This window comes from Symsagittifera roscoffensis, chromosome 1 (assembly GCF_963678635.1).
Source record: "Symsagittifera roscoffensis chromosome 1, txSymRosc1.1, whole genome shotgun sequence".
NCBI lineage: Eukaryota > Metazoa > Xenacoelomorpha > Acoela > Convolutidae > Symsagittifera > Symsagittifera roscoffensis.
The window spans coordinates 15,629,291-15,657,079 of record NC_087062.1 but is presented as its reverse complement, the minus strand read 5'-3'; the positions used below and the strand labels follow the sequence as shown (position 1 = coordinate 15,657,079).

The 27,789-nt window shown below is 36.1% G+C and overlaps 3 protein-coding genes across 5 annotated transcripts in view; all 3 read left to right on the top strand.

The window, feature by feature from the left end:
* Positions 1–27,789, top strand: part of LOC134849099 (coiled-coil domain-containing protein 181-like) — a 479,610-nt gene that overhangs the window by 136,855 nt on the left and 314,966 nt on the right. The gene's annotated exons all lie outside the window — the stretch shown is intronic.
* On the top strand, positions 4,234–11,757 carry LOC134847896 (serine/threonine-protein kinase STK11-like). Its single transcript, XM_063865200.1, has 7 exons — positions 4,234–5,892; positions 6,379–6,657; positions 7,157–7,289; positions 7,587–7,723; positions 8,108–8,293; positions 10,211–10,491; positions 11,042–11,757. The coding sequence occupies exons 1-7, from the start codon at positions 5,516–5,518 to the stop codon at positions 11,362–11,364; spliced, it is 1,716 nt and encodes a 571-aa protein (XP_063721270.1). The 5' UTR covers positions 4,234–5,515; the 3' UTR covers positions 11,365–11,757.
* On the top strand, positions 16,086–19,911 carry LOC134854901 (uncharacterized). Its single transcript, XM_063871271.1, has 4 exons — positions 16,086–16,244; positions 16,399–16,494; positions 17,071–17,233; positions 19,094–19,911. Exons 1-4 carry the CDS (start codon positions 16,151–16,153, stop codon positions 19,734–19,736), a joined length of 996 nt encoding a protein of 331 aa, XP_063727341.1. The 5' UTR covers positions 16,086–16,150; the 3' UTR covers positions 19,737–19,911.

Here is a 27,789-nt window from a genome sequence, read left to right as displayed (position 1 = left end):
GGTTGAATTGAGTTTGAAAATTGGCAAATATTTAGGATATAAAGCTTGACATAATACTTATTTGAGCTTTTGTAGTTCCACATTATGTACTTTTTCTGAATCATTTGTTCCGGTTGCCCGATGACCTTATAGCTTAATGCTAGCCCTTCACTTAAAGTGATGTATTTTAAATTGGACGGTTTTAATAGTTTCCCAAAATTGGATTTTGCAAGTTTTTATACCTAACTCTATAGTTTTTTGATTTGTCGCAATTGGAGTTATGGTCAGCACAAATCTATCTGTTTTTATCTATCTATCTATCTATATCCCTATCTATACGATATTTAAGTGTGTGTGACACGTATCTCGCCATGTTTAAGCTTTTTAAATTTTACATGTTTAACGAAAGATTTTTACACGTTTCAGCTATATCGTGTATTACTAGGCTTAAGAATTTGTTTTTCGATTTTCTAGTTTGTAAATGCTAGGCCTATTGAAAGGCCAAAGTATAAGTCCATAGCTATGATGTCACCATGAGGGGAAGAGGAAGGGTGCGCTGTGTAGGGTGCTGTAAAAGTGGAATTCATCCAATAGATTATGTAATGAGCGTTTTTCGTTCGATAAGTTTGAGATAATTTAAAAGTTGTCAGTATGTAGATTTCAAGTCTCACAAAATTTGAAAGATCCAACCCTATAGTGGGGTGCTGTCTGGGTGCTCTCAGGAGTTGCAAATCCTGCATCCAATTCTGCCTGCTCAAATCTTTTTTTAGTTTCCGAGATATAACGTTTCCTATGTTTTTTGAAAACTCTTCAAAAACTAAGATTTAAAAAACTTCACAAAATTAAAAATTGCAACTCTGTAGTGGGTTGCTCTCAGGAGGTGCAAATCTTGACTCCAATTATGCCTGCTCAAATCCTTATCTAACTTTTTAAAAAGTTTTTTTTTTGAAATTTTTGATAAAAAACTTAGATTTAAAAACACTAGTCAAAGTTTGAAATTCAAAACCCTATAGTTGGGTGCTGTCAGGGTTTTCACAGGATTTGCCGGTCTTACTAAAACTGACAGCTCAACGCGTCTTTTTTTCCGAAAGGTGGCGTTTCAAATTGTCGACCCTTTGGTGGTATGATGTCAGGGTACTCCCAGCAGTGGCAGATATGGCGTTCATTTGTATGATTGCTGAAGTCTTTTTTAGTATCCAAGATTTGACTTTTTTTTTCAAAATTTTGAAAAATCTCAGATTTATTTTTTTTGTTTCAAGTTTTGAAATTTATGACCCTATGGCTTAGAGATATAAAGTTTCTCCTAGAGGTTGCAGATGTGGCCTCTGTTTTTGACTGCTAAGATCCTCCTCGGTGTTCTCAGATCAGCCAGCCATCCATCCATCCATCCATCCATCCAACAAGCCATTCATCGATTTAGCCCTCCTACCAACTAGTATGTCTCTCAAGTAGCGATCATCCATCAAGCCACCATACCTTTAGCCATCGGTTGATAAATCCAAGAAGTCATCCATTTATCTGGCCATCCGCCAATCCAACCAGGAACCCATTCATATCCAGGAACCCAAATCCTTCGTATCCATTCATATCCAGGAACCCAACCAGGAACCCAAATCCTTCGCCCATCCAGTCAACCAGCCTTCCATCTAGCAATTTAGCGCTCACTCAACCCTCCCATCTATTCGTCCATCCAACAATTCTTCCATAGAAGACAGCCTTTAATCATGCTGCAGTTCATCCACGCATTCGCCAGTCCTCCATTCAGTCATTCATCATCGATCTAGCCATCCATCCATCTAGATTTCCATCCGTCCCGCAGTCATCCATCTAGCCATTCTTTTATCCCATCAGTTATCTATGCAGCTGCCCATCGTCTATCTAGCCATCAATTCAACTAGCCATTTCTCCAGAGCGATTCATGCAGTCAGCCATCGAACCATCAAGGAATTTATTATTCAAGCGATCCCCATTTCAGCTATTCATCCGTCTGGCCGTCAATCCATCCAACCAGACGTCCATCTATCCAACAAGCCATCTATTCACCTGGCCTTCCATCGATTCAGCCGTCTCGTCCCACCATACGTTCATCCAGCCACCATCAATCTACCCATCGATTGATCCATCCAACCAGCTATCCCTTCATGTTGCCATTCGTCCATCCAACCAGCAATCCATTCATTTAGATATTCATCGGTCTAGCCATTCATCCATCCTGCCTTCCGTCAATCCAGTCAACCAACTTTCCATCTATCACTATAGACTTCCATCATTCCTATCATCTATTCAGTCATCCAACGATCCACCCATTTCAGCCATCCATCAATCATCTTGCCGTCTGTCTACACATCCAGCCAAACATCCTATCCTTTCATCATTGATCTAGCCATCTCTTTGTAGATATCCATCCGTCTCGTATCCATCAATCTATCAATCATGCATAACATCAGTCGTGCATCCGTCCATAGTCGATCTACACATCTGTACAACTAGTCATCTCTCAAGCGATCCATTTATCTAGCTATCCGTCAATCTAATCATCAGTCCATCCATCCATCCATTCATCAAGCCATTAACTGGCTATCCTTTCATTCGGTCGTCTCTCAATCCCGCCATCTATACATACTGACATCTATTCAGCCAGCCTTCCTTTAATCTAGCTATCCACCCAGCCATCAATATTTCCAGCCATCAATCCATATAGCATTTCAACTAATTAGTCGTCCATCCATCTAGCCATACAGCCACTCATGTATCCAGCAATCAATCCATTTAGCCTTTCGACGAACCATGCATCCATCCATCTCAACAATTCAGCCATCCGAACATCCAACCAGTCATTCTTCGATGCAGCCCTCACTCAAGCCAAATATTCTTCCAACGATCCATCTAGCTAGCCGGCTAGTCATCCTTGCGTCCAACTAGCTATCTATCCTGTCTTCAATTCGTCCTTTCATCCATCCAGCCAATCATTCAAACATTTATTGATCCATCCTTACAACCAGCGAAAGAGCCATCCAACCAACCTATGTTTCTGTTAAACATAAACGTTGTATTTTTCATGCAGTGTTAGCTGCATGGAGCGTGTTATGGGTAATTTTAATTCAGTATAATCACATGTTTTATAACAAATGTGTTATCAAGTTATTTGGTATCAGCTAAACATGATCCAACCAATCTATTTTTGTCAATTGAACGTTTTCTTTTTCATGCAGCTTTAGCTGCAGAGGGCCCTGCTAGTATAATTTTAATTCCAGTAGAATTACATGTCTCATATCAATTTGGCATCCAGTTATTTGCAGGAAATTTTAAATGTCAATTGAAGCTAGTAGCCTCGACTATTAACAGGCATTCGCCCTCACGACGCTGACCTAAATTACTTGAAAGAATATAATTTTTTGATAAAAGAAAAGCAGATGACGATTTGAATGAAAAACTTACCAATTTTTGTACACTTGTTCACCGTTTCAAACAAAGAACCACTGATGACACCCTCTAGAAGCAAAAGTGATTTAGTGATCATGCTATTTTTCAGATATTTGAGAAACTATCTCAGGAAATCAAGTTTTTGCCCACAATTGCTTCAGAGATTTTCTGAAAGTCGCTAGTCGTAACCTGTTGATTCAACTTTCTAGCTACGGGTGATCTTTTTTCTTTTTGAAACGTCAGTCTCTGGTTCTTCATGCTTCACTTTTCTTAATAAGCGTTGGTAAATGTTTGATCATCTTTTTTCCTGCAATCCATTAGTGAATTTTATAACTAGCAAGTTCAGTTAACTGTACCGGGATCGAGTTTGCTTAGTTCATTTTGTACTTTGAGTTGTTGATTTGCATCAAAGCAGTATAAACAGTTGTAGTTGTTCCGAGACAAACAATTATTTTTAGATTTATGTATTGATGCAAAACATTCGCCATAAATTACAAGAACATCGTGAAAACAATCTAAAATACCAAGAGGACACGCTGAATCTTACCTCTGTTTCGACTGGTACTAGCAATGAAGGCAATCTTTCACAACCAACTAAATGGTTTAAAGTTTCGAATATTCTAATATGGATAGGGCTGGCTGGCCTTTTTTACAGCGCGCATCTGCTTTTGCCATTCTGTTTAGTTGTTTGTTTGTATCTTATATACTGCAAAGGGACTTCACAGACTGATCCAAGGAATCGAATGAGTGCATACTCTGTTTTCAACCCTGGTTTCAAGGAAATCCAGGGTACAGTCAACGCTGAAAAACTGCAAAAACAAATGGCAATGATGTAGTTAGTTAACTAGGCTTAGATGTGGGGTATGCGCAAAGGACCGAATGCGCGAAATTTCTCAACCAATCAACGCACTTTTACCGGTACAAAACTGAATTTTTATCGCTTATTTGTGAAAACTGAGCTCTGATTGGTTGACGAAGTTTTTGCACTTTCGGTTATTCGCGCATGAGGGCATTCGCTGACTTAGATGTCTTGAGAGACATTTAAGATCGACTTAACAATCCCTGACCCATTGGTACTAGCAATGATAAAATCAACGTTCTACGATAATGGTTATTGTTAAGGAGATCCTAAATTTCGGGCTTGATAGATATTGATTGATTCTTGCTATGGGAACGGAGTTTGACATGAGATACCATTGATTTGCAAAGTATCAATTATTTATTGTTGTAGTAGTCGATATGTTAAATGAGAATCTGTTCATGCTTTTATTGGAACATGTAACTATTGGTGTACAAATTGAAAATATCTAACGTAAGTTTGATTATTTGGTCGAAGAGAACTTCGAATTTTGCGTGGCCGAGCGTCCATTTTCAATGTTCATTTGAAATTTTAAGAGCACTTATAGCTTATTTGAAAGTTCTTCTCATCGATATATTTAATAGTTTCTTCGATTACGTATGTCTCAAACGTTTATTAGTTGTTTTCTTTTTTAAAGCTAGGAGTGGGCATGCTTTGAAGCGTTTTAATCATATTTGTGGCCTCTGCGTAATTAGTAAGCATCAATATTTAGATAGCGTCTTTATATTTGATCCCGAGTTGCTACAATCTGGTTTAACTTTGAAACGGTTAAAGAAGACAATTAGGGTTGGATTTCTGCCAGTGATTTGTGGCTTCAAATGGCATCTCTAATCACATCACCTGGTTTCATTCAATTTGGTCAATTTTCAGACGTAATGTAATCGCCTATCAAGGCTTAAGAGGAAGCTACTTATGGCTGCTTCTCGTTGCAATGGTCGGAAGTTACCACTCTATTTATATTTTATTTTGTTTCCATGTTGAACATTTGATGTACCTCAGTTGTGTTACTTACTAGCCAAATAACCGATATTCACATCAGCAACATTTGTTATAACCTTGTTTTCTTTTAGTTTATTTATTTATTGCAAAAGGACGTTGTATGAAACGCCGGTATCAAATGTGTTCCCTTATATCCCCATTTAGTTTAATTATTCATGTTCTTATACTGCTTGTTAATTTATTGAACTTTTAGGCTGGTCATTTGTGGCAAGTTCACTTTTATTACTTGGATAAATTTAGTTATTTCATCGAGCTATGATGGAACAAGAACCAATGGAGTTTTCCTGTCCCGTTAACATGAACTCTCCCCATAACCCCGACGCCTTTTTGTCGGACATAGATACGATCCCAGAAACAGATGATGATGACGTCACGAGGCAAGATAACGAAGGTGGGAGTGACTTCATTTTCCAGCAGGTCGAGTCATTGGACAACCTCTTCGTGGAGCATGGGCGAGATAAACCCCCGAAGTTCATCAATGAGAGGTACCTTCTCGGATCCCAACTGGGCCAAGGATCGTATGGGAAAGTGAAGCAGGTGTTGGATACTTTCACATTGCAGAAGTTGGCAGTGAAGATCATGAACAAACAGAAGCTGAAGAAAATACCAAATGGAGAACAGAATGCACTGAAGTACGCTGCTATGTTACGTTTTTTTTATCAGGGATTAGCTATAGTTTTGAAAAAGTATTACGATGGCAAGCGTCTTTTTGCTCATCACTTGAAGCATAAGTCTAAATTATTTCTGATTAATTTTGAAGGTTTACTTTTTGAATAAATTTTCACTAAAACTTGAAAAGAAAACAGAAATGATACTGAACTCAGCATAAAAATAAGTCTCTTTTTCCTCCCCTCCCACAACCTCACATAAGCATCAATTTTCTGGTCTAACGGTTGGTTAAGTATGAAGACAAAATACATTTGTCATGGCCTGATGTCCGCTTACCAAATTTTGTAACAATCGAAATATGTGAACAAAAGATTACTTGAAAAATTTCGCATGTGCAGGGGGAAGGAAAAAGAGACAAAAACTATGAAAATTTGAATACGTTGATTGTGTTCATTAAAACATCTCAACTTGCTAACGCTATTTGATCTTTCCATGTTTTAATGTTTTAGCGAGTTCCGAATAATGCGAAAATTGAGTCACAAGAATGTAGTAGCTGTGTACCAGCTGCTCCATCGAGAGGCCGAGATGATTACTTCGCCAGAAGGCGAAGGAGAGAGCCAGAATGCCGACAACCCTGCCAACCACCCGACTACTCAATATGTTGGTGCTACATCCACTTACAAGAAGCCAGAGAAACTGTACCTATTAATGGAGTATTGTGTCTGCGGCTTGTACGATCTGCTAGAAAATGCACCTGATAAGAAATTGCCCACCTGGCAAGCGCACAAGTAGGTTTAATTGCAAATGGAATATTAATGCAAATTGAATCACTAATTTTTTTGAACTAGACCGGGGCGAATTTAGAAATTTATTAATTTAATTTAGGCGAAGTGTTTTACACGGAAGTTTTTTTTCCTGGACCTCGTGTCTTGATTTTTGAGTTCCGCCCGGCCAAACTTACAGAAAACGACGTTTTGCAGGCGCTCTTTTTGGAAAGCTATCATTTAAAAATCAGAGATAATTCGTTTTAAGTGTAAATTTTTTTTGACGTCCATTGAAAATTTTGATGGTCTCGTCGGCTCATTAAACTATAGCCATTAATTTATCGTCGCAAGCAAATTATCTCTAGTATACTAGTAGTTTTTACGTTTATTTGGAGTGCTCGGGATAATGTGAGCAATAAAAACTTCGAATGCGGAAGAAATTTTTAATTTTTGTTCATTCTTATTGGAATAATTTGCTTACTGTTTATTGAATAGCTTTACAACTACTTCGTTTTCGCTTAAGGTACTTCTGCGACCTGATCGATGGCATTGAATACTTACATAGTCAGCGGGTCATTCACAAGGATATCAAGCCGCAGAACCTGCTTCTGTCTCCAAACGAAACGCTCAAAATAAGTGACTTCGGAGTTGCAGAAGTAAGTGCTCGTATTTGTTATTTTTTGCCAAGTTTAAAAAAAAGATCAGGACAGAAACTGAAAACTCAATCATCGAATTCAGGATTACAGTGTAAAACTATTTGATGCTGATTATGATGGAACTTTTTGAAAGCTTAAAGAGTTATGAGATAACAGCTAAAATTACAAATTCCATTAAGCCGCCAGTAAAGTAATTTCAACTGGAGAAGATCAAATGCTCACAGCTCAAAATCTATTTTATTGTGAGCTAATTAGATTTGATTTGACAATGAATGGCTAATAAACTGTGTGCTTTAGGAACTGAGTTTGTATGCGAGCGATGCAACCATCAAAAGTAGTGCCGGCACTCCTATGTTCCAACCCCCTGAAGTGGCAGCTGGGAAGGCATCGTTTTGTGGATTCAAACTAGATGTATGGTGTGCAGGCATAACACTGTAAGTCCATACATTGATATTTTAACTTAACTTTGGCTGCCTTTTTTTTAGATGGCAATCAGTTCAATCATTAAACCAAACGATGAAATGAGTCATTCATTAAAAGCTTGCAATAAAATAATACTTGATTCTTGATATACACCTTTTCAAAAGTGGCTGTACAATATAAGTGAATATAATCAAAAGTAAGCGAGTCGGATAGCAACAGCTTGCGAGACATCAGATGGCCAGTAGAATTTTCGCATGAAATTCTTATGTTCCAAGGCCAAGTTAGGGTTTCCAGGACCTCTGAAATTGTCATCTGTATAAAATCTTGACTTAGTATCCACGTTACGCCAAGTAACGAAATCCTAGAGAACATATTAATTGTTCGTTATATTTCAGCTACAACATAGTGACTGGGTCCTACCCGTTCGAAGGTCAAAACCTCTACCTTTTGTTGGACAACATCTCCAAACAGTCAGTACACGTGCCTGTGGACTTGTCTCCTCAGCTGCAGAGTCTGCTCAAGTTCATGTTGGAGAAGAATCCACGTGACAGATTTGGAGTGGCCCAAGTCAAAACACACAGGTGAGTCATTGCAAGGAATTTCGCGAATGTTGTTCATATAGCCCTTGCGTAATTGTAAGGTTGCTCCCATTCCTTGGCAAGTTTTTGTTGAAAGAGGAAATTTTTTTCTTAATATATTTTTAGTCATAATGTATTTTTACTACAATTGGACTGCGTGATTACACATGCAAAGCTTGTGTTATAGCATGAAATCTCTTTTTTTCCAATCTAAGTCGCAAATATTGTTGCGACGCAAATAATGTGGCGACAAAATGTGTTTATTTTGAAAGTGTTCATTTTGATCAATAACCAGCTATTAAATACAGCCAATGGTAAGGATTTTAACGCAGACTATTATATTTACAAATAACACTTAAGCTTCAAGGTATCATGGATCTGTAGCGTAGAGGTAGGGAAGGAGACCCGCAACAAAGTAAAAAGGTTCGAACCTGGGCAGGGTCGTATGTTTTTAATGAACTTTTTCGTATGCTAGTTAAAATGAGTCCACTCTATAAATTGAGGCATGTTAGTTGGTAAATTTTTTTTTTTCAAATTGAATGTACTGCTAATGCGTCATAATTGGCTTGTGTCACTTAGCAATTATGTAGACTCATAATTGCCGTGCGTCACTTGAGAAGTTTTGTAGACTCAAAATTTTACTCATTCAGTTTTTCCCAGTAGCATTATTGGTCATATTTTTGCTTGTGTATGCGAAGTGAAACTTCGCCTCTGTCTACTTTTTTGTCGATGAAAGAAAAAAATCATGCTTGAAATGCTCGGAAAGTACCCGAGAATTTCGTTGCGCTTGGTTTAAGTAAAAATTTGTTGCATAGCATGTTTTTCGTCCATTTACTCACTTGATTTATCAGACTCATCGCAAATTGATTACACAGACTTATCGCAAACTTATAGTTGTAGTGAAGCAAATACAGCTTCAAACTATGCATTATTATTCCGAACATGAAAATGGGGAGGAACTTTGTATTAAGGTGTGTTGTAATTTTTTTCTTTTGTTTTCTTTTTTTGTTTTCCAAGTAAAATCAGCTACCGCAAATAATCATCGGACTAGAATGAATGATATATCATATTGAAGCACTTTCAGTCCTAATTCGGAACACATTTTAAAAATTCAAAAAAAATTTCTGTGTCGAGAAAAACCGGTTTGAAGTTTTGAATTTTCGTCTTATTTTGAGCGAGTAAAGCGAGCGAGCACGCTTCTTTATAGTTATTTCAGGCTGTTTACGAAAGCGTATTTATGCTTAACTTCAATTTTACTCGAGTAAAATTAGTTTTTGGAGATTTTTTAATGCCGTTTTGGGAATCAAAAATGTCTGTGCATTTTTTAAGGTTTTTAATATATATTTTTGTTTTTCTAGTCATTTTTCTTCAAGATATGTTGATCTCTTTGCCTGCTTTACTAATGACTATCGAATATGCGTTAAATCATGGATTTCAACTACACTAATTAAAAAAAACTTTTTGCTTTTAGTTTTTTAAAGACTATGGTCGGAACATTCTGAAGGGACGTCACATAAATTTCTATATTTAAAATTCTGCCCAATGAAAAATAGGCAGTTTTTAAGAGCTCCAAATGAAAAAACTGTATTTTCAAAGCAATCAATTACAGGCTGAATTAATTCCATGCCCATTTAGATTTGCAAAGCAATTTTCTTCTAGATTTTGGCACTATGTTAATCAGACAGAATGGATCTAAAGATGTGGGATCCCTGATATTTTTGAAACCCCCTTAATCAAAAACGCGATTTTTGTCCAAATAAATCCAACGCCATTACACTCAAATCCGTTTTTTATCAACCTTCTGTGCATTAAGTTCCGCAAAGTTGATTCGTCCTCTGTCAGATCAAAGTTTTAGGATAGAAAATTAGATAGAAGTTATACGATGAAAAAATGATTTCAAGATATCAAAGTTTTGTTTAGATGGGTTGTGCAAAAGCACTGCATTACACCAGAACGGGTGTACATGCCCAACTCAGTGCCACATGATTTACCCTACAGTCGCTGCAACTCGGTGGACTTCGTCAGCTCCCGCAGACAGACAAGGAGCGGGACCCTGACATCCCATAAAAACACACTACCTCTCCCTTACAACACCTCGGCCGCCTCTTTCAACTATTTTGACAGTGGGCCCAGACAGCACAGTACCAGCCATGGAGGACTGGATTTCATTAGTTCCTTAGAAAAAATATTCAATTTGGCCGGTAAGACATATATATATTTTTTTTTGATTTCAAGGCTTTTCCGAAACAGTTTAACGGATTTTTTTCATGTCAACTTTGTTTTCAATTTCTCCAATTCTATATACAGTTTGACTACGGTTTGAGTGACATATCTTGTTGAATTTAAAAGTTATGGAAGCGAGTAAAAAAATGGATTCGATTTATGAAAAGCTAGAAAAATGGTTTAACTTTTTGTGGTGTTTTGACTTATCTTGGTCGGCGATTAAACGACTGCTGTAGTTTGGAACCATTTTTTATCAGAAATAAATTTAACTTAAAAGAGCGCTTGAATGATTAGGGTTTTCGTTCTTTTCAACGTGTTGGTAGGAATTAACTATGGTCACAAATTTCAGTGCTTATCGCACAGCAACCGGCTATGAAAGTTCTCAAGACTTGTTCAAAAAATTTCAAGTGATTCATTGAATTATCTTCTGACTCAAGTATAGATTTGAAAAAGCCTTGATAGTTCACGTATAACCATGAAGCGCCAGAACGCTTATTGGCTGTCAAAAAATTTTACTGACTATTTCAGATAGCGAAGTCGGGCACCGCAAAATGGAAACAGAAGATTTAATGCACGTCGCAGGAGGGGGATCCCAGCATACAAACAATCCTCATTCAGAATTGAATTCCAAAATACACGACACAAAATCCTCCCCTCAATCTCACAAAACAAAGGATAACACAGCAGACTCCCCTAGACGCCCATATCAGCAGCAACACCACGCTAAGAATGGCAGCAATGAGCCCTCGAAAAGCAAACGGGACCCTAGATTACCACGAGTTCCCAATTCTTCGACAAACGAAAGTTTGAAACCCACTCCGAAAAGCAAGAAACAGTGTTCGCTTATGTAGTATGCTTATATGGCCTACATTTGACCGATGCTTTTGGCTATTTTGACAAATTTCACGACTATGTTAAGTTATTATATTTGGGGTCCAATTTGTCTGAAGTCTACTGATTTCGATTTTAAGCGTCGATTAAAAAATGTTCTTGAAAAAGCCATTTTCAGACTGCTCTTCGTGCTATCTTGGGCTGAAGTGTTGTCGATATGTTGTATTGGACGTTAAAAGCAGTCTTTTTTATTTGTCATGTTAGGATGCGTGTGCGATTAGATCCATAAGTGTGTACATTTCACCTAATCTTATTTTTGAAATAAAGAATATTCGCTGACATGCAAATAGACATTCTTAGTTTCTTACTTCTAAACTTGATACCATAATTAATAATTTAATCTTTGCTTAGTAGTTTTAATTAGAAGAAACATTCAATTTGTTGAGCACAAAGAATTAATTCGAAGTTTCAGCTTTCCAAGGTCACGGTATTCAAAAGAAAATTTGGATTTTTGATGACCTCATTTGAGTTTATTGTGACGACTTTCAAAAAAATGGAATATTTGTGCGCGGTAGTTTTTTTTCATAAAATTTCGACATGTTAACTATCCAGGTTTGAATAAAGCTGTTACCAACTGAATATATTGACGGACTGAGCATAAATTTGAAAAGACATTTTAACCAATGATCATTTCTTGTCGATTTATGAGGATTTGAAGTATACCAATTTGGCCATTTTGGGATAACTAACTCACGATATTTCTTGCTATGAAAGCGTAAACAGCAGTTTAAATCATTCCAAATTGAATTGCAATTTGAGCTGGTTAATGCGTTCTCAGACTCAAAATGTATCACTTTGTACTCTACATAGTTAGTTGGTAATAAAAATTTTTGCTTTGATAATTTTATCAGTTTATCAATTCATTCAACTATACTTTAAAAAGAAAGAGCCAGAAATGTAATTTCAAGATAGTTTTTACCCTTGCGTTAAGCAAGGGTATTGCAATCGGGTACTAGACTTTTTTACCCGTAAATAACTTAAGACACAATGGTCAAAATCAGAAATGTTAAATTTAGGTTAAGTTCTGAGTTAATTCAAGTTTCTTTGTCTCTTGCACGCTTGGTCTGGAGGTAACGAATATGCCTGAGACGTCAAAGGTCGTGGGTTCAAATCTGACAGGACCAGTTTTTTTTTTAAAACGGGAAATATTCCGTTTCACAAAAAATTGTCGGATCATTATTTGTCTGCTTATGGTTTGTCGGCTTGGTCGTCATTTTATAAAATTGTTGCTTTTTAAAGGTTTTTTAAGACTAATGAATGCAGTGAAGGCGCTTACATAGGTCTTGGTGATTTTTTTTTTTCAGTTAAGTCTTAGAACGCTCTAATAATTACAGATGTGCATTCATACGTATGAATGCACTTAGGTATATATGCACTTTTTGAGTTCAATTGAATTTCATCCGCTAATTAGCACTCTCTAGTTACATAATTAGCACTCTCAAAATACGGACGTGTAAGAAATGGCGCGAAAAAAGTGAACGATTTCTTGTTAGTGGCATCTTTTTTTTTCTTTGAAATTCGAAAGTTGAGATCTGATTTACCTCTGATGTTTGTAATTTTACAAACCTTGTCTCTTTTTCGCTTAGAAATTTTATTCTCTACAAATTACTTGGGCCGAGTTTTTATCGGCTTAGTGACCTAATTTCGATTCGTTTCAAGGAAAACAAAATTTTTATGCTCATCTCTGAATCGCACAAAATGCTAAAAATCATAATAGAAGTTTTAGTTCATGGCAACAATTTTTTTCGGTTTTTTGTTTTTTTTTCTTTCCTTTTCTTTCGGCTCGATAGGTTTTGACCGATACTATATCGGTTTAATGACCATATGGTGTCTTCCGATGATCGAAAAAGATGTGCATGTGCGTGTCTGTGTTATGAGGATGAGGGGGACTTGCTAATTTAAATCGTTTTGATTTTTTTTCGGCTTACAGGGTTTGTGTCAAGGTTTTTTTTCCGGGTATTTTGACGTTTGTCAAATTTTCTTCCGATGCTTATTTTTCATTCCATTGTCTGGGCATGTTTTTTTTGCTTGGGAATTAGCCTTATATTTTGATAGATCTAGTTTTTTTTTTGATATTTTCGAATTTTTTTAAATTTGTTTTTCTGACTTAGCGGCTTTTTTGTTTGTGTTGTATCGCAAGTGATGAGAAGCTCAGCTTCACCTCTGTGCGCAAGTTGTGAACAAAGTTACATTTTTTTCGCGCGAGTTCTCCCTATGAATTAGTAGTGGTTGTTCGAAAATTGCTAATTTGAGACAATCAACGCGCGATGTAATTTGTTCTATTGATTCGTCTGGGGTTATATCTTTTTGTTGTTTACATAGGGTGTGGGGGAATGTTTTCAAAAATTTTCTGAAAACAAATCTTTTTGAAATTTGATCTTTAGATTTTTTGAACTTCTACACAAACGGACACTTTTGTTGCATAGTATTGGCAGTTTTAACGTATGTATTCTGCAATTTATGAGTGACCAGTGTTTTGGTTAAGTAAGTTTCAGTGGGGCAATTTTGTAGGAAAATTGATTTTTTAAAAATTGGATGTCCGAGGACTGAAGTTCGATTCGAGTTGAGGTCACTTAATTTTCACAACTCCTTGCTTTTTTTTCATTTTTTCTCGCCTTTTTTCTGTTTCTTGGCTCTTTTAAAGTTACTTTTTGGCGTTTTTTTTTGCTTTTCGGAGACTCTGGTACTCTGTGTACCATATTGGTACGTTTTTGCTAACTGTTGTCGGATAAGTGTATAGCAGTGTTTAGATTTAAAAAAAGATTCCTTGTACCTCAAAGCGTTTTGCCCTGATACGAGCTTCTTGTTGGTTTTATTGTGCAATCGATGCTTGAGTTATATCACGAGTCCACAGTTTGTCTATCCATTATGAAATATTTAAGCAGCGTGCGTTTTTATCTACCTTTTTTGGTTCTATTTCACGACTACCAATATTGGCCGAACAAGACTTCCAAATTTTGATCAACGCTATCCAACAACGTCAGAAGTGCATTTCCGCATTTTTTGAAAGATTTGGGGTCGGATTAGAAGCTCGTTTTTCGCACCAAAAAGGTCAGCGAACTTTTTGAAAATTGATTGGCAACCTTTTTCGTGGCAATGAGTTTGGGTCACACCTTGTGTTCAAGGTTTCTTTTTTTTAAGATTTGTACAAAGAGTTTTTATATCATGTTTTTGCCATTGTTACTTTCAAATCCCGCGATCCGTGAACTATCATTATTTGAATCGGCTAATTACCAATTTTTTGCTTGTATTTCACAAGTGCAGCTGGGTTTTTTGTTCTCGGCCTTTTCATTTGTAATTACGCGGAGATTAGATGCGTTCCTATAGCCAAACTAAAAGAAAGTTTAAGCAGTCTTTATCTGAGGCAGGTCAAATTATCCCTGTCTGGGTAAATATTCAGTTTCCAAATTTTTTTTGGCCTATTGCTTGTCTGCTTATGTTTTGTCGGATAAGTTGCCAATTCACAGATTTATTGTGGCTTTAAATATTTTTTATTGTAATTGAAAGTGTTTATAGTATGTTCGTGTATTTTTTTTTACTAAATCTGATTTTTGTAAATTTATTTGGCCCCACCAATTGGCCTTTTGTTTTATCGGCTTATTGGCCTAATTTTTTGCCGTTTGAATTGGAAAATAAGTTTTAATCTTTTTTTGTCTTTTGGTGAATTAGCCCAATTTTTGTCTGCGTAGTTGCCGCTCAATAAATGTTTTTGAAAACTTATTTAACGCCGGTGAGTGGGCTTTTAGATTTGTTTTCCTCAAATCGAACATCAAAATTTTGTCTGGAGTCGACAACTGAAAAGAATTGGGCAAACTCCCGAAAGTGTTGCCGTAAAAACTTTACGCTCCATCATTCGGGAAGCCACAGAAAAAAATCACTAGTTCAGTTTTTTTGATTTTTCTCATTATTTTTTCACACAGTGTAGTGGATTTCTTTCATTTACTGTCTGCTAGCTTGCAATGCTATGTTTTCGCTGTATAGCAAGTGGTGTGAAACTCCGCTTCACCTCTGCTTAGCAAAATTACTGAATCATTCTGTCTGCTCTGTACTCCCCTTTTTAGTCAGGGCTTCAATACCTCTGTTACGTTGTCGATCAAGAAACATATTTTGAGCATGTTTGCATTTCTAGTGGAATTGTTCTAAACAGATTTTAAATCTTTGTTTTTGTATCTTGGCTGAAAAAAAAGGTTGTTTCGCAGAATAGGTTCATTCGTACTTAGAATATGTCGGCGTAATTAACCCACTTTGAAAAAGTTTTCTATGTGCGTGTGTTTCGAGGAGGTATCTTGTTTGAGTTTCATAATGTTTTAACGCTCAAATAGTTATTGACATTTTTTATACACAGGTATTTTATTAAGAGTTATCGGCTTCTTACTGCTGGTTTCAATTTTTGGTTGCAATTGAATTTCTTGAATTGGTTTCAAAATCAAGTTCATTTGATATGGTTATGTATTCAGCTTCAGCTTAGGTTATCTTTAATTGGTGGTAAGCCAACAAACCGAAAACAACATTTTCATTCCAACTAGGCAAAATTTATTATCATTATGCAAAATGGCAACAGATTGTCACTGTTGTTATGCAATTGCTACGTGATTATGATGTAGTAAGATAGTAACATGTAATATGGTGGTTTGTAGATATGGAGGTTTATTGAATATCCCACGTTTAATTCTTCAGATTAAGTGCAGCCTCTCGTTGGTGCTTACGAAACGCAAAGAACAGTGCAATACTAGCAGATCAGTTGACATGGCACATGAATGCTGCTCCGAATTCTGCAGACGCCCTCTTAAACCGCCACCCTTCCCCCAGGAGCTAGTGAAGTACCTCTCCCCCCACTTGGGTTTGTACATTTTCCCATTTCTTCCTCCAGTTTCACGTTCAACGTACCTATTCCTATAGAGCAGAGCATTGCTCCAATGTTGATGGCTGAACCAGTTCAAGTTTCTTGAAGGAAATTTGGAACCTTAATTAACTTGTTGTTTTTAATATTTTAGCTGATCTCTTCAACTATTCCAGTTTTGCGCTCAACGAATTCGGGTTGATTGAGGCTGTAGAACAAAATGAAGATGAGAGGAAACAAAAATATGCAAGTAAGTCTTGTTGTCTTTTATCAACATCCTTAAGACACGATATTGTACTTAAACCTTATGTAAGCATATATAGTAAATTGGTCAATTTTGGTAAATCAAGCTCTACCCCGAAGCCTTTTTGTAATCTTGCATTATCTTTGTTAATATCAAACGTTACTCTCAAATCGATAAATTGCCAAAAAAGATTGATTGAACTCGATAAGCCAGACTTATGTGCCGTAAAACATTTTTTATGCTTGTTCCAGGTATCTTTTTCCATCAATAAAACATGCGTTATAATGTAATCAATCATAATTATCTTACATTTGATTCCTCCTAATCAGAGGTCCAAGAATAATTCATTCCGTGTTTGAAGAAGAAATAGTTTGCTTTTTGAAAACATAAAGATGTATTGGCATTTTTAAAATTGCATTACTACTTCACGTTTACATAGTAAAAAAAATGTTCAATACATAGGTGTTCGCAAGGCTCTACCTCATTAGGGCTCTATTGTTCAATTGAATCAGACTTAATTGTTGGTCTGACATCACTGCTTACTGCACATTGTTGATTTTGCTGATTTTTGTTTATTTATAGTCATTTCCCTGCCCTTTTCCACCCTCATCTCCTCAAAGTACGTGACTTCATTTTATCCTGTTATCGGTGCCCTTCTACTGCTCGTTGTGGTTTTGCTGATAATGCGTGTGTCCATCTTCTTCAAAGGAAAGCTTCCCAAGACACTAACTCGACCGCTTTCAAGGTAAAAACTTGTTTTGTTTTTCGTCCTAAGACTCAGTAAGGTATTTCGAGGCCTTTAATTAAAGCACAACTGGCAATTGTTTTTTTTAAAAGCATTTATCGCTGTTTGCTTATATGAAGCCATTGGTTAAAAGATGGATAAAAGTTCCTGTTTGATTAAAACAGGTATAATGAAAATGTATGTGATTGGTTTTTTTATAATCATTTTTGTTATTTGGAAAAGTTTTTCATTTTTTTCAAAAATTTAGTTTTTCTCGAAAACTACTCTTAAGATTTTCAAAAAAAAATTACCAATGGAAAGTCCGCCCACTCCCCTGTGTGCTTGCATAACCTACAGCCTTCGAAAAAGTGTGTGGGGGGGGGGAATTTTGACCCAATTTTTTGGATTTTTTACATATTCTCGAAAACTAACCTCTCAAATCTGAGATTTTGGGTTCAACGGGTAGAACAGGTTGTGGGAAGCTCCCCTGCATAAGCGGCTACGACCAATTTTTTTCTACACAAAGTTATGGCCCTCAGAAAAGTCAAACTTTCGTTTTTTGAAACTTTTTGACTTCTATCAAAACTACGCTCCCAAATCTGAAATTTCAATTTCAATCGAAAGTCGGGTTATAAGAAGCTCATATACACAAAAAATAATTACCCTCGGAAAAGTCGAAATTTCGATTATTTGACCTTTTTTGAAACTTTTAGACTTTTCTCGAAAACTACCCTCCCAATTCTGGGATCTTGGGTTCAACGGATAGAAAAGGCTGCGCGAAACTCCCGTGGATAAGCGGTGAATCCAAAATGCACAAAAAGTTATGGCCCACGGAAAAGTCGATTTTTTTACCTTTTTTTGAAACTTTTGACTTTTCTCGGAAACTACCCTCCCAAATCTGAGGTTTCGGTTTCAATGGGTAGAACTGGTTGTGGGAGTTTCGCCTGCATATACCGTTCCTTCCATTTTATTTTTTCACAAAAATTCATGGCTCTCGAAAGTTCAAATTTTGATTTTGTGACAGTTTTTTGAAACTTCTTGATTTTCTCGAAGGTTGTCCTGCCAAATCGAACTCAAGAAAATTCGCTGCAAGTTATTTCATTAGAGAACCAACTGAGGTTCTGGGTGAAGCCCAGTTTTTGAATTTTTCCTTTTACTTTACGCATCAGTTGAAAAAAAATTCAAAAATTATCAAACAGGTATTTCAGCTTTAGCTGGCCTCCAGTTTTATATTTAGAATGACATCTGACAAGTGATTTTTTTGTGCTTGTTAAAATCAGTTTTCTGAGCATAAAGTATCGATATAGCATCAAAAAAGTTTCGTTACTACTATGATAGAATGGTCCCGCGAAAAAGCAACTATGATAGACGGGTCCAGCATGAATTTCGCATGTAATAATTTGATATCTATTTTGTATAAATTATTCATTTCAAAAGTCTTGCGGAATATGTTGAGTCAATAATTTTTCAGATTGAAAGTTTAAGTAACTATAACTTTTATATCAAGAAATATGCTCGCATCACCTTATTTAACAACCATAATTGGGTGAGCTTATTGATCATCAAAACTCAATTTTGACGACTTTTTTTGAATTTTTCACCTTAAATGGCTAGGGGAGATTACGGGAAAACGAAACACAAAATTTATTTGAATATAGACTGCGACATTTTTCTGAATGGCGAACTCATAATTATTCAACGATTTCAGAGCTCTAGGTGTCTTATTCTCAAGGGACCTGGTTATTTTCAAGGGACCACTCTATCATAGTAGTACCAAATTTTCAGTTACGTTGATTTTCAAGGACGACAAAGCTTCGGAATGTAATGCAGGTGTAATCGTACACAGGTAGGGATTATTTTGCTATGCTATTATTGTTTTAGGAGCTGCTTGAAAAGAAATGACTCCATTCACGAGTATGATGCAATCGGAATGACTACAACTGAAGTGAACGAGATCTCGCCTGTATTTTTGTGTCTGCAACCATACAACGAACACGCGAGTTGTACTAAAAGCGAAGCTCGCTCCTCGGCAACCGAACACGACATGCCCAACACTCCCCATTCGTCGCCTCTCGGCTCCACGGAAAATAACGAATCATTCGGAAACGAAAGATGCTCGTCTGTTCTTTCTGCCTCGACCATCGGGGATGCGTCAAGCGCGAGGCGAAAGCAGCTCGGAAACGTTACGAGTCCCAATACAGCCGAAAACAGTTTACAGAGCTCGGTTACCAACAACAGTTTCCATTCGTCACTTAAACAGAGCAATAATAGACTGAACCAACAGCGCAATAGTCATACAGTGTGCAATGGCGTTATTCTAATGGGATCGCCCTCAGTAGTTAGCCAAAACTCAACAAATACTTTGACCCATGAGAATAAACCAAACGTGAACAATAGGCGTGGAAGATTGACTGCAGTTTCACGAATGACGGAAAAAGGATCAATAACTTCGGTGTTAAGTAACGGGACTGCACATCCAGTAGCATACAATGTTAAAACTAGCGATCGATACATTAGTTGCTGAAACCTGTCAAAATGCCCGAATGCATGCTGAATTTCCATTTCGAATGTATTAGTATCGAAATTTTTGATTAATTCCAATGGACAAGCAGCCATGAAAAATTGATACCATAGTATTGAACCTAAATATCATTGACCATACAAATAATTCGACCTAAACTCAACTTAAATTTAAAAATGACAGTTGAAATTAAGGATTAAATAGGTTGAAGAATTTTGAAAGGGGTTAAAAATTGAAACAAAAGAGAATTTCAGCTTTCAACCCAAATTATTATGTCGATTAAAAAAAATATTAAGAAATTAAAACATCATAGAAATTGAGTCGGAGTGTTTATCCTAAGAAGAAACAACAGCGTGGCGAAAACAAGCTCAACATAAGTCTTAAAAAGAAACTTCAGCGATGAGAAACAAGGATGACCGGTTACTGTGCAAATATACTCAAAGGATGACCGGTTGCGTGGAAAACTAAAACAATGGAATACAAAGCTCCACATTTTTCAAAGGTTCGGAAAAAAACAAGCTCGGTTTTTAAGAAGTTGTCTTCTTTGTAAAAATTGGATGGCTTCAATAAAAAACCAGAATGCAAACCTTATAGAAATCAAAGATAGCCAGTTGCTGTGCCATTAGCCAAGAATGTTCTTATCACATTGACTTAGTAACCGAAATTCGAAGTAACACAAAAAATATATCTCGAAATTTCGTGTTATTTTTTTGAGGAATGTGATCGAAATAGGCGAAAAAGCAAAAAAGAGTGGTAAATACTAGTGAGAAAACGGTATAATGTAGCGTTGAATTCTAAGTAAAATAAAAGTTGGGAGGTCAGTTTCTCAGCAAATTGAAGAAAAAATGGGCTATTTTGGCTCGTGTTCAAGTCGGCACCTATTAGATAAGTTTTGGAAGCTCAGTTGATTATATAATCAACTTATATTCCTAATTGACAGAAAATATCATGTGATATGAAGATGAATTCAATATTTGGCTGGATTTTAAGAAAAAAAACTCGATTTGAATTTATTTTCATCAATCGACCAAAACTTGAAAGGATAGTTGATTGAATGGCTGAAGACATCCGTTTTTCGCGAGACAACTCTGTCTTTTGAAATCTTACTGACATCGACCGCAAAATCTGTCAGCGCTTAGAATACTTTTTTTGCTTCACATGATGTAACTCACAAGGTCACTAAATAAAAGAACTGTCTAGCGTCGCGACATTTCGTTAGCTCATAGACAATTTGTGGACTAGTGCGCAAAAAATCGGGGTCAAAATTCAGAGATGTAAGCTTCTGGTTACCCGTACCTATGAATTTTTTAATTCTGCAATGAAATACTTCATTTCCGATCTCAAATTCTGGTCAGGAATTCTTTGCGAAATGTTTAAAAAAGTATGGGTTTTCATAATTTCTTTATTTCCAATCCAATTTCTGGTCAGAAATTTTCTAAATCTAGACTATTTCTAATCAGAAAAAGCTTTTCCTAATCTAAATTCGGATCTACATAAGAATCTCTCCCCCATTGTACCTACTAAAGAATCTCCCCTCTATTGTATCTACTAAAGAATCTCCCCCTTTCTTGAAGGGGGGAGGGGGAATTGTTAAGTAGATCCCTAAATTCTGGTCCAAATTTTCTAAAACTGGGCTATTTCTAATCAGAAAAACCTTATTTCCCATCTAATTTCTGTTCAGAAATTTTCAAATCTAGGCTCTGGAAAACAATTGACGTTCATATATTCAATTTGAAAATGGCCGAAAAATTTTAAATAACCAGTAAATATTAATGATGTTTTCCAGTGAGAATGTTCACTGACGAGTCACATTAGTAGTCCTTGTTCACAATGTTCACAATTCGGGTCTGTGCAACAATTTCAGTTCGATTAATAAAATAACTGTTTCAAATAAGGTTTTAAACCAAAATTGAATATAGAAGGATTGGTATATAAAAACTCTTGATCCAAACACAAGAAAACGGAGTACCAATTTATACAAGAGTGCAGTGCTGATATAAATTATCCGGACAAAACGCATAACTCTTGAGATTTAAAACGCGTTTTTCGCGAACTGGTAAGCAAGTTTTCTCATCTTTTTGTCTAAAATCAACCCAATATGAAAAAGGCCTTTTAAATTTAAATTTTATGCGTTTTGTCTGGATAATTTAAATCTGGACCTGTGAAAAATCAACACAGATGTAAAGCGGAACTTCACACCACTTGCGATGCAACAAATTGAAAATTGAAAAAATTCAGAAATAGAAAAAATTCAAAAATGTTTTTAAAAAACTAGGCCTACTAACATTTAAATTTTTATATGTCTCGATACAAATTCACTCTCTGCAAACATGCCAGACAATTTAACATTAAAACATAGCCAACAGACTGTTGGAAAAGAGTCAATGAACGCAAGTGAACATAAAACTTTTTTTGAAAAAAATGACTTATTTTTTGAAAAATTCTCAACTTTCGAAAAACAAAAAAAGATAGCCCCTGAAGCTGTTTGAAATTCTGATATGCAATTTATCAATAAAACGATCCCAATTTGAGAAGACTGGATCAAAAGGTGCAAATTTTATTTCGATGGGAAATCTAAAAATTAAATGCAACTTTCGAAACCAGAAAATGGACGTCTCTTTCAGCAGATGGATTTCAATTGAACTCAAAAAATGCATATGTTGTTAAGTGCATTCTTAAATGCATAAATATGTATAGGCCACATGTTTTGCTTATTTGAGGAATCCTTTACGTTTACACCATCAGTTGACAAATTTAAATTAACTTCACCATCATTACAAGAAAAGTCAAAGGGAGGAGCTTTGTCTAAATTTTATCTGAATTCGCAAAACGAGTGAGACGATCAAGAAAAGATTTTTCGAATATTTTGCAATTTTTTAACAAGACTTGTTTAAGCTGAGCATTGAAATAGAGAATGCAAAGTGAAGAATTCAAAGTGCTGTTTTTGAATCTTAAATTATTGCGCAGAAGTTTTTTTTTCTAGTTGAAACAAACAGACTTCCTGGTAATATTCCATTTGGAGCAGGAATTAAAGACATAACAACAGAGTGGAAATCAGAAGCGGCAGCATCATTGAGGTGATGTCGAGCGCAAAAAGCTCTCAAAAGAATTTTTGAATTTTCAGCAGACACATCAGACTTTCCATATAAAGGAGCGAAAAAATAATTGGGCCTGTTAACCCCATTGAAACATTTGTCTGCATCAAACGAGTCGAGTTCCGAAACGAAATTGGAAAAACGAGGACTCAGGGGACTCTCAGGTTGTTAAGTTTCTACGGGACAAAGGGAATTGTTAGTTCAACTTAAATCAGCAGGCAGTGTTGTTGTATCATTGTTCCCTAGAAGCAGAGTGCTCGTCATCAATCGATATCTTCTGAATTGCAAAACGTTTCCGCGAAAGTCTAACCTCCTCCCATTTTTGACTCCGTTTATTGCTTCTTTTGGTAGAAAAAACTGCTTTTCACTTTTAGAATACTATTTGGTGTACTCTCGGAAACTAGTTCACTGCTGCTAAAAAAACATTCAGAACGGAAAACTTCGAGGTTTCTTACAATTATCTCATCAATCCTCAAACTCGTCATCAGAACTTACAACTTCAGATTTAACATAATTTTGAAGACAGCTAGTACATTTGCAATGATTCTCATCGAAGAAATGCTTGTCATTTTAACCAAATTTTCCTGTCCGGGTTTCAGGACTCGATAAGTCCTTTCGAACTACACCTTTATTACTCGTAAAATCATATTCAGCATTTGGGTTTCAGTTTGAGTTATTAGAACGAACAGGGCTAAGCATGAGATATTGCAGCTATTTTCTTTTTAGAACTTTGTTTCCTAATAATTGACAGATCAGTTATTCCATCACCTATGGGAACTAGAAATCCAAGATGAAAATCTCTGAAAACATGTGCAGCAAAAATTGTAGCTCCACCTTTATGTTTCATGTTATACCTACGATTTCATAATGATCTATTTTGAATACTTACCGTAAATTTTTGTAGGATTGAAGACAAACTTCGTAGCGAGACATCCAGGCTTCTTTTTCATTGCATATTTTCGACAAACTCTATAGTGTAGCTTCAATATAGGAATGGCTTCTCGTCCACCAAATTCTTCACTGCCTGTCCAATCGCAATGTAGCAAATTTTTCCAGTCTATTTTTTTTAGGCAACATTGCAAACTAGGTTTTCAGAAAAAGCTTTGATGATCTTAATTTAGTCGAAACAAGTAATCCGAGATTAGGAAGGAATCAAATTTTCCCAAAAAAAGCCGAACACCCTGAAAAAATACCTTTTGATTCTTTGTTAAATCAAGTATTGAAAAAGATCAAACTAAAGTACAGCTCTTTAAACTCAAGAAAAACATTCATTCAAATGGGTCACATGATGAGCATAGTGATAATAATTTGATTTGCAAGAAGCTGTTTTATTATTTCGATGTACCGCTATTTAGTTTGAGTAACTGAAGTTTTTTTTCAAGTAAATTGCTTCTCTCATAATAAAACATTTGAAACACAAAAACAAAAACTTGAAAGAATTGTGGATTTCTTCGATAAGAACAAACAAGACTGCATTAACAAACAAACAAGAATCACATATAAACACAACTGAATTATCTTGAATAAGTTTAGAACGTTGAGACCAAAAAACTACATTTAATGAAAAACTTCAAGAGATCGTGAACCTTTATCAATTTGAAACACAATTTCCCAAGCTTCCAAATAGAATACGAAATGAGCCTCAAAATAGTATAAAGTTAACAAGAAGCACTAATCTCGACTTGAATTTGGATCAGTCTGTCTCATCAAGACGATATAAGGGTAATCAAACTGAAAGGTTTGACGATGCACAGGTTCTCTGTAAAAATGACCTTCCAAATCTAGCTCCTCCTCGCCGCTGGACTCAGATAGTGTAGACGAAGCAGTCGTTTCTGGTCCAATAGGGGTGGTTGGACGGACTCAGTAAAACCATTTCCGAGTTGTCAGCTCCCTTCGAGGTCCCTTGGTTTTCCGAGCACTTTCCAGAGCATTTAATCCCTCCTTTGCTTTATGGTAAGCCGCGTAACCGAGGAAGAATAACGAAATCTGATTGCTTCTAGAACAATTTAATTTAAAAAATGGAAATAACTCCTGGAATTGTCTTGAAAAAATTCAAAAATGCAACACTCGGTTTCTTACAGCGACTATTTCAGTGCCAACCTTGCTCAAACAATCCCACAGGCATCCCAAACTCAATTCAAAGTGATTGAAACATCAAAATGAGGACAAAAATTGAAAGGAAAAGGGTGTACCCTTACATTTCTTTAAACAATACGCAAATTTAGTTATTTGCTAAATCATTTCTTTTGAAATCAAAAAACAATCGAAGTATTCAAAAAAGCAAACAAGTTTTCAGATTTAGTCTTGAACTGAAAGCGTTAAATTTGAATTTTTGGATCCGTAGTTGATAGTAGTGGCTGTCAGGGTAGACAGTTCTTGTGTTTCTGTCCACCCTATCAGGCTCTAGTACATACCTCTTCAAATCCTCATCCGAAAACAGTTTGGAGCCAATTTTTCGTTCAAAATTTCCAGGATGCGTTGCCTTTTCGCAAATTATGTTCTCTCTGCTGTGCATTCTCACGCTCGCTCAAATTTTCCTCAGAGTCGTCATTGCTTACGGCGATTCCCAGTTTTTCCACAAGGAATCCCCACGACGACATACAATTTAACTTAAGTAACTCTTTCTCCGAATCAGACGAAAATTAAATTTTTCTGTGAATCAAATCATAAAGAATACTTGTTGAACTTCCAGCCTGGTCGTTCTGTTTCGCGGTAGTTTCTTGGGAGTGTACAACTTCTTGCTATTCAACTGTTCAACGATCTTACCATCATTAAACTTTCTCTTCACAGGAATTTGGCCAAGAGTTTTTTCTGTCTTAGTTAGGTTAGGGACCTTCACAATCAAAGGAATTTGATTTTCATTTGAAGCCTTGAAAATGAAACTGGAGATTTATCAGAAAGGACAGGCGTACTGCTGAAGATTCGATTCAGATTATCAAGTCCAATTTGAGGCAGCTCCTCTTCAAGTGAACAGTTATTTTCTTAGTTCTCCAAGGAATTCTGCCTACGCAGCGTTTTGTCTGCGCCAATAATCAAGTCATTGGTGAATAATATTGACGGAAACCTGGTGCGTCCCTCAGCTTCTTGTTCGATTTGGAGTAGCGAAAACTCGTTTTTCATTTGCTCTCACGTACGACTCGTGACCATTAGCTTTAAGTTGAGCTTCAAACCTTGTACCGCCATAGTTAAAATGCACAATTTGGCCCTCCTATTAAGCGAATCTTATCAGCTTTTCTTCAAAAATTTAGAATCATAGACGTTGAAGCTAAGAGCGGTCAGTTTTTCAATCAAACTTACATTCAAAAATCAGTTAGATAATTTTTGATTCCGAATTTCATTTCAGTTCAGCTGAAAATATATTATTCCTTTGCTAAACTTCGATCTGGCTAGGACATTTTGAATTTTGAGTGAGATGAATGAATACTCAACTTTCTATTGTCAGTTAAAAAAACATTCGGAACGGAAAACTTCGAGGTTTTTTACAATTATCTCATCAATCCTCAAACTCGTCATCAGAACTTACAACTTCAGAGTTAACATAATTTTGAAGACAGCTAGTACATTTGCAATCATTCTCATCGAAGAAATGCTTGTCATTTTTAACCAAAGTTTCCTGTCCGGGTTTCAGGACAGGATAAGTCCTTTCGAACTATACCTTTTTTACTCGTAAAATCATATTCAGCATTTGGGTTTCAGTTTGAGTTATCAAAACGAACAGGGCTAAGCATGAGATATTGCAGCTATTTTTTTTTAGAACTTTGTTTCCTAATAATTGACAGATCAGTCATTCCATCACCTATGGGAACTAGAAATCCAAGATGAAAATCTCTGAAAACATGTGCAGCAAAAATTGTAGCTCCACCTTTATGTTTCAAGTTGTAACCTCCGACTTCATAATGATCTATTTTGAATACTTACCGTAAATTCTTGTAGGGTTGAAGACAAACTTCGTAGCGAGACATCCAGGCTTCTTTTTCATTGCATATTCTCGACAAACTCTAGAGTGTAGCTTCAATATAGGAATGGCTTGTCGTCCACGAAATTCTTCACTGCATGTCCAATCGCAATGTAGCAAATTTTTCCAGTCTATTTTTTTAGGCAACATTGCAACCTAGATTTTCAGAAAAAGCTTTGATGATCTTAATTTAGTCGAAACAAGTAATCCGAGACTAGGAAGGAATCAAATTTTCCCAAAAAAGCCGAACACCCTGAAAAAACACCTTTTGATTCTTTGTTAAATCAAGTATTGAAGAAGAGCAAACTAAAGTACAGCTCTTTAAACTCAAGAAAAACATTCATTCAAATGGGTCACATGATGAGCATAGTGATAATAATTTGATTTGCAAGAAGCTGTTTTATTTTTTCGATGTACCGCTATTTAGTTTGAGTAACTCAAGTTTTTTTTTCAAGTAAATTGCTTCTCTCATAATAAAACATTTGAAACACACAAACAAAAACTTGAAAGAATTTTGGATTTCATCGATAAGAACAAACAAGACTGCATTAACAAACAAACGAGAATCACATATAAACACAACTGAATTATCTTGAATAAGTTTAGAACGTTGAGACCAAAAAACTACATTTAATGAAAAACTTCAAGAGATCGTGAACCTTTATCAATTTGAAACACAATTTCCCAAGCTTTCAAATAGAATACGAAATGAGCCTCAAAATAGTATAAAGTTAACAAGAAGCACTAATCTCGACTTGAATTTGGATCAGTTTGTCTCATCAAGACGATATAAGGGTAATCAAACTGAAAGGTTTTTCTCTGTAAAAATGACCTTCCAAATCTATCTCCTCCTCGCCGCTGGACTCAGATAGTGTAGACGAAACAGTAGTTTCTGGTCCAATAGGGGTGGTTAGACGGACTCAGTAAAACCATTTCCGAGTTGTCAGCTCCCTTCGAGGTCCCTTGTTTTTCCGAGCACTTTCCAGAGCATTTAATCCCTCCTTTG

Excerpts from the sequence above, each read along its gene's own strand:
- LOC134847896 (XM_063865200.1), top strand. The coding sequence starts at position 5,516 with ATGATGGAACAAGAACCAATGGAGTTTTCCTGTCCCGTTAACATGAAC. Across the intron at positions 6,658-7,156 it reads CCCACCTGGCAAGCGCACAA|GTACTTCTGCGACCTGATCG; the intron begins GTAGGTTTAATT and ends TTTTCGCTTAAG. Across the intron at positions 10,492-11,041 it reads AAAAATATTCAATTTGGCCG|ATAGCGAAGTCGGGCACCGC; the intron begins GTAAGACATATA and ends TGACTATTTCAG.
- LOC134854901 (XM_063871271.1), top strand. The coding sequence starts at position 16,151 with ATGGCACATGAATGCTGCTCCGAATTCTGCAGACGCCCTCTTAAACCG. Across the intron at positions 16,245-16,398 it reads GTACCTCTCCCCCCACTTGG|CTGATCTCTTCAACTATTCC; the intron begins GTTTGTACATTT and ends TTAATATTTTAG. Across the intron at positions 16,495-17,070 it reads GAGGAAACAAAAATATGCAA|TCATTTCCCTGCCCTTTTCC; the intron begins GTAAGTCTTGTT and ends GTTTATTTATAG.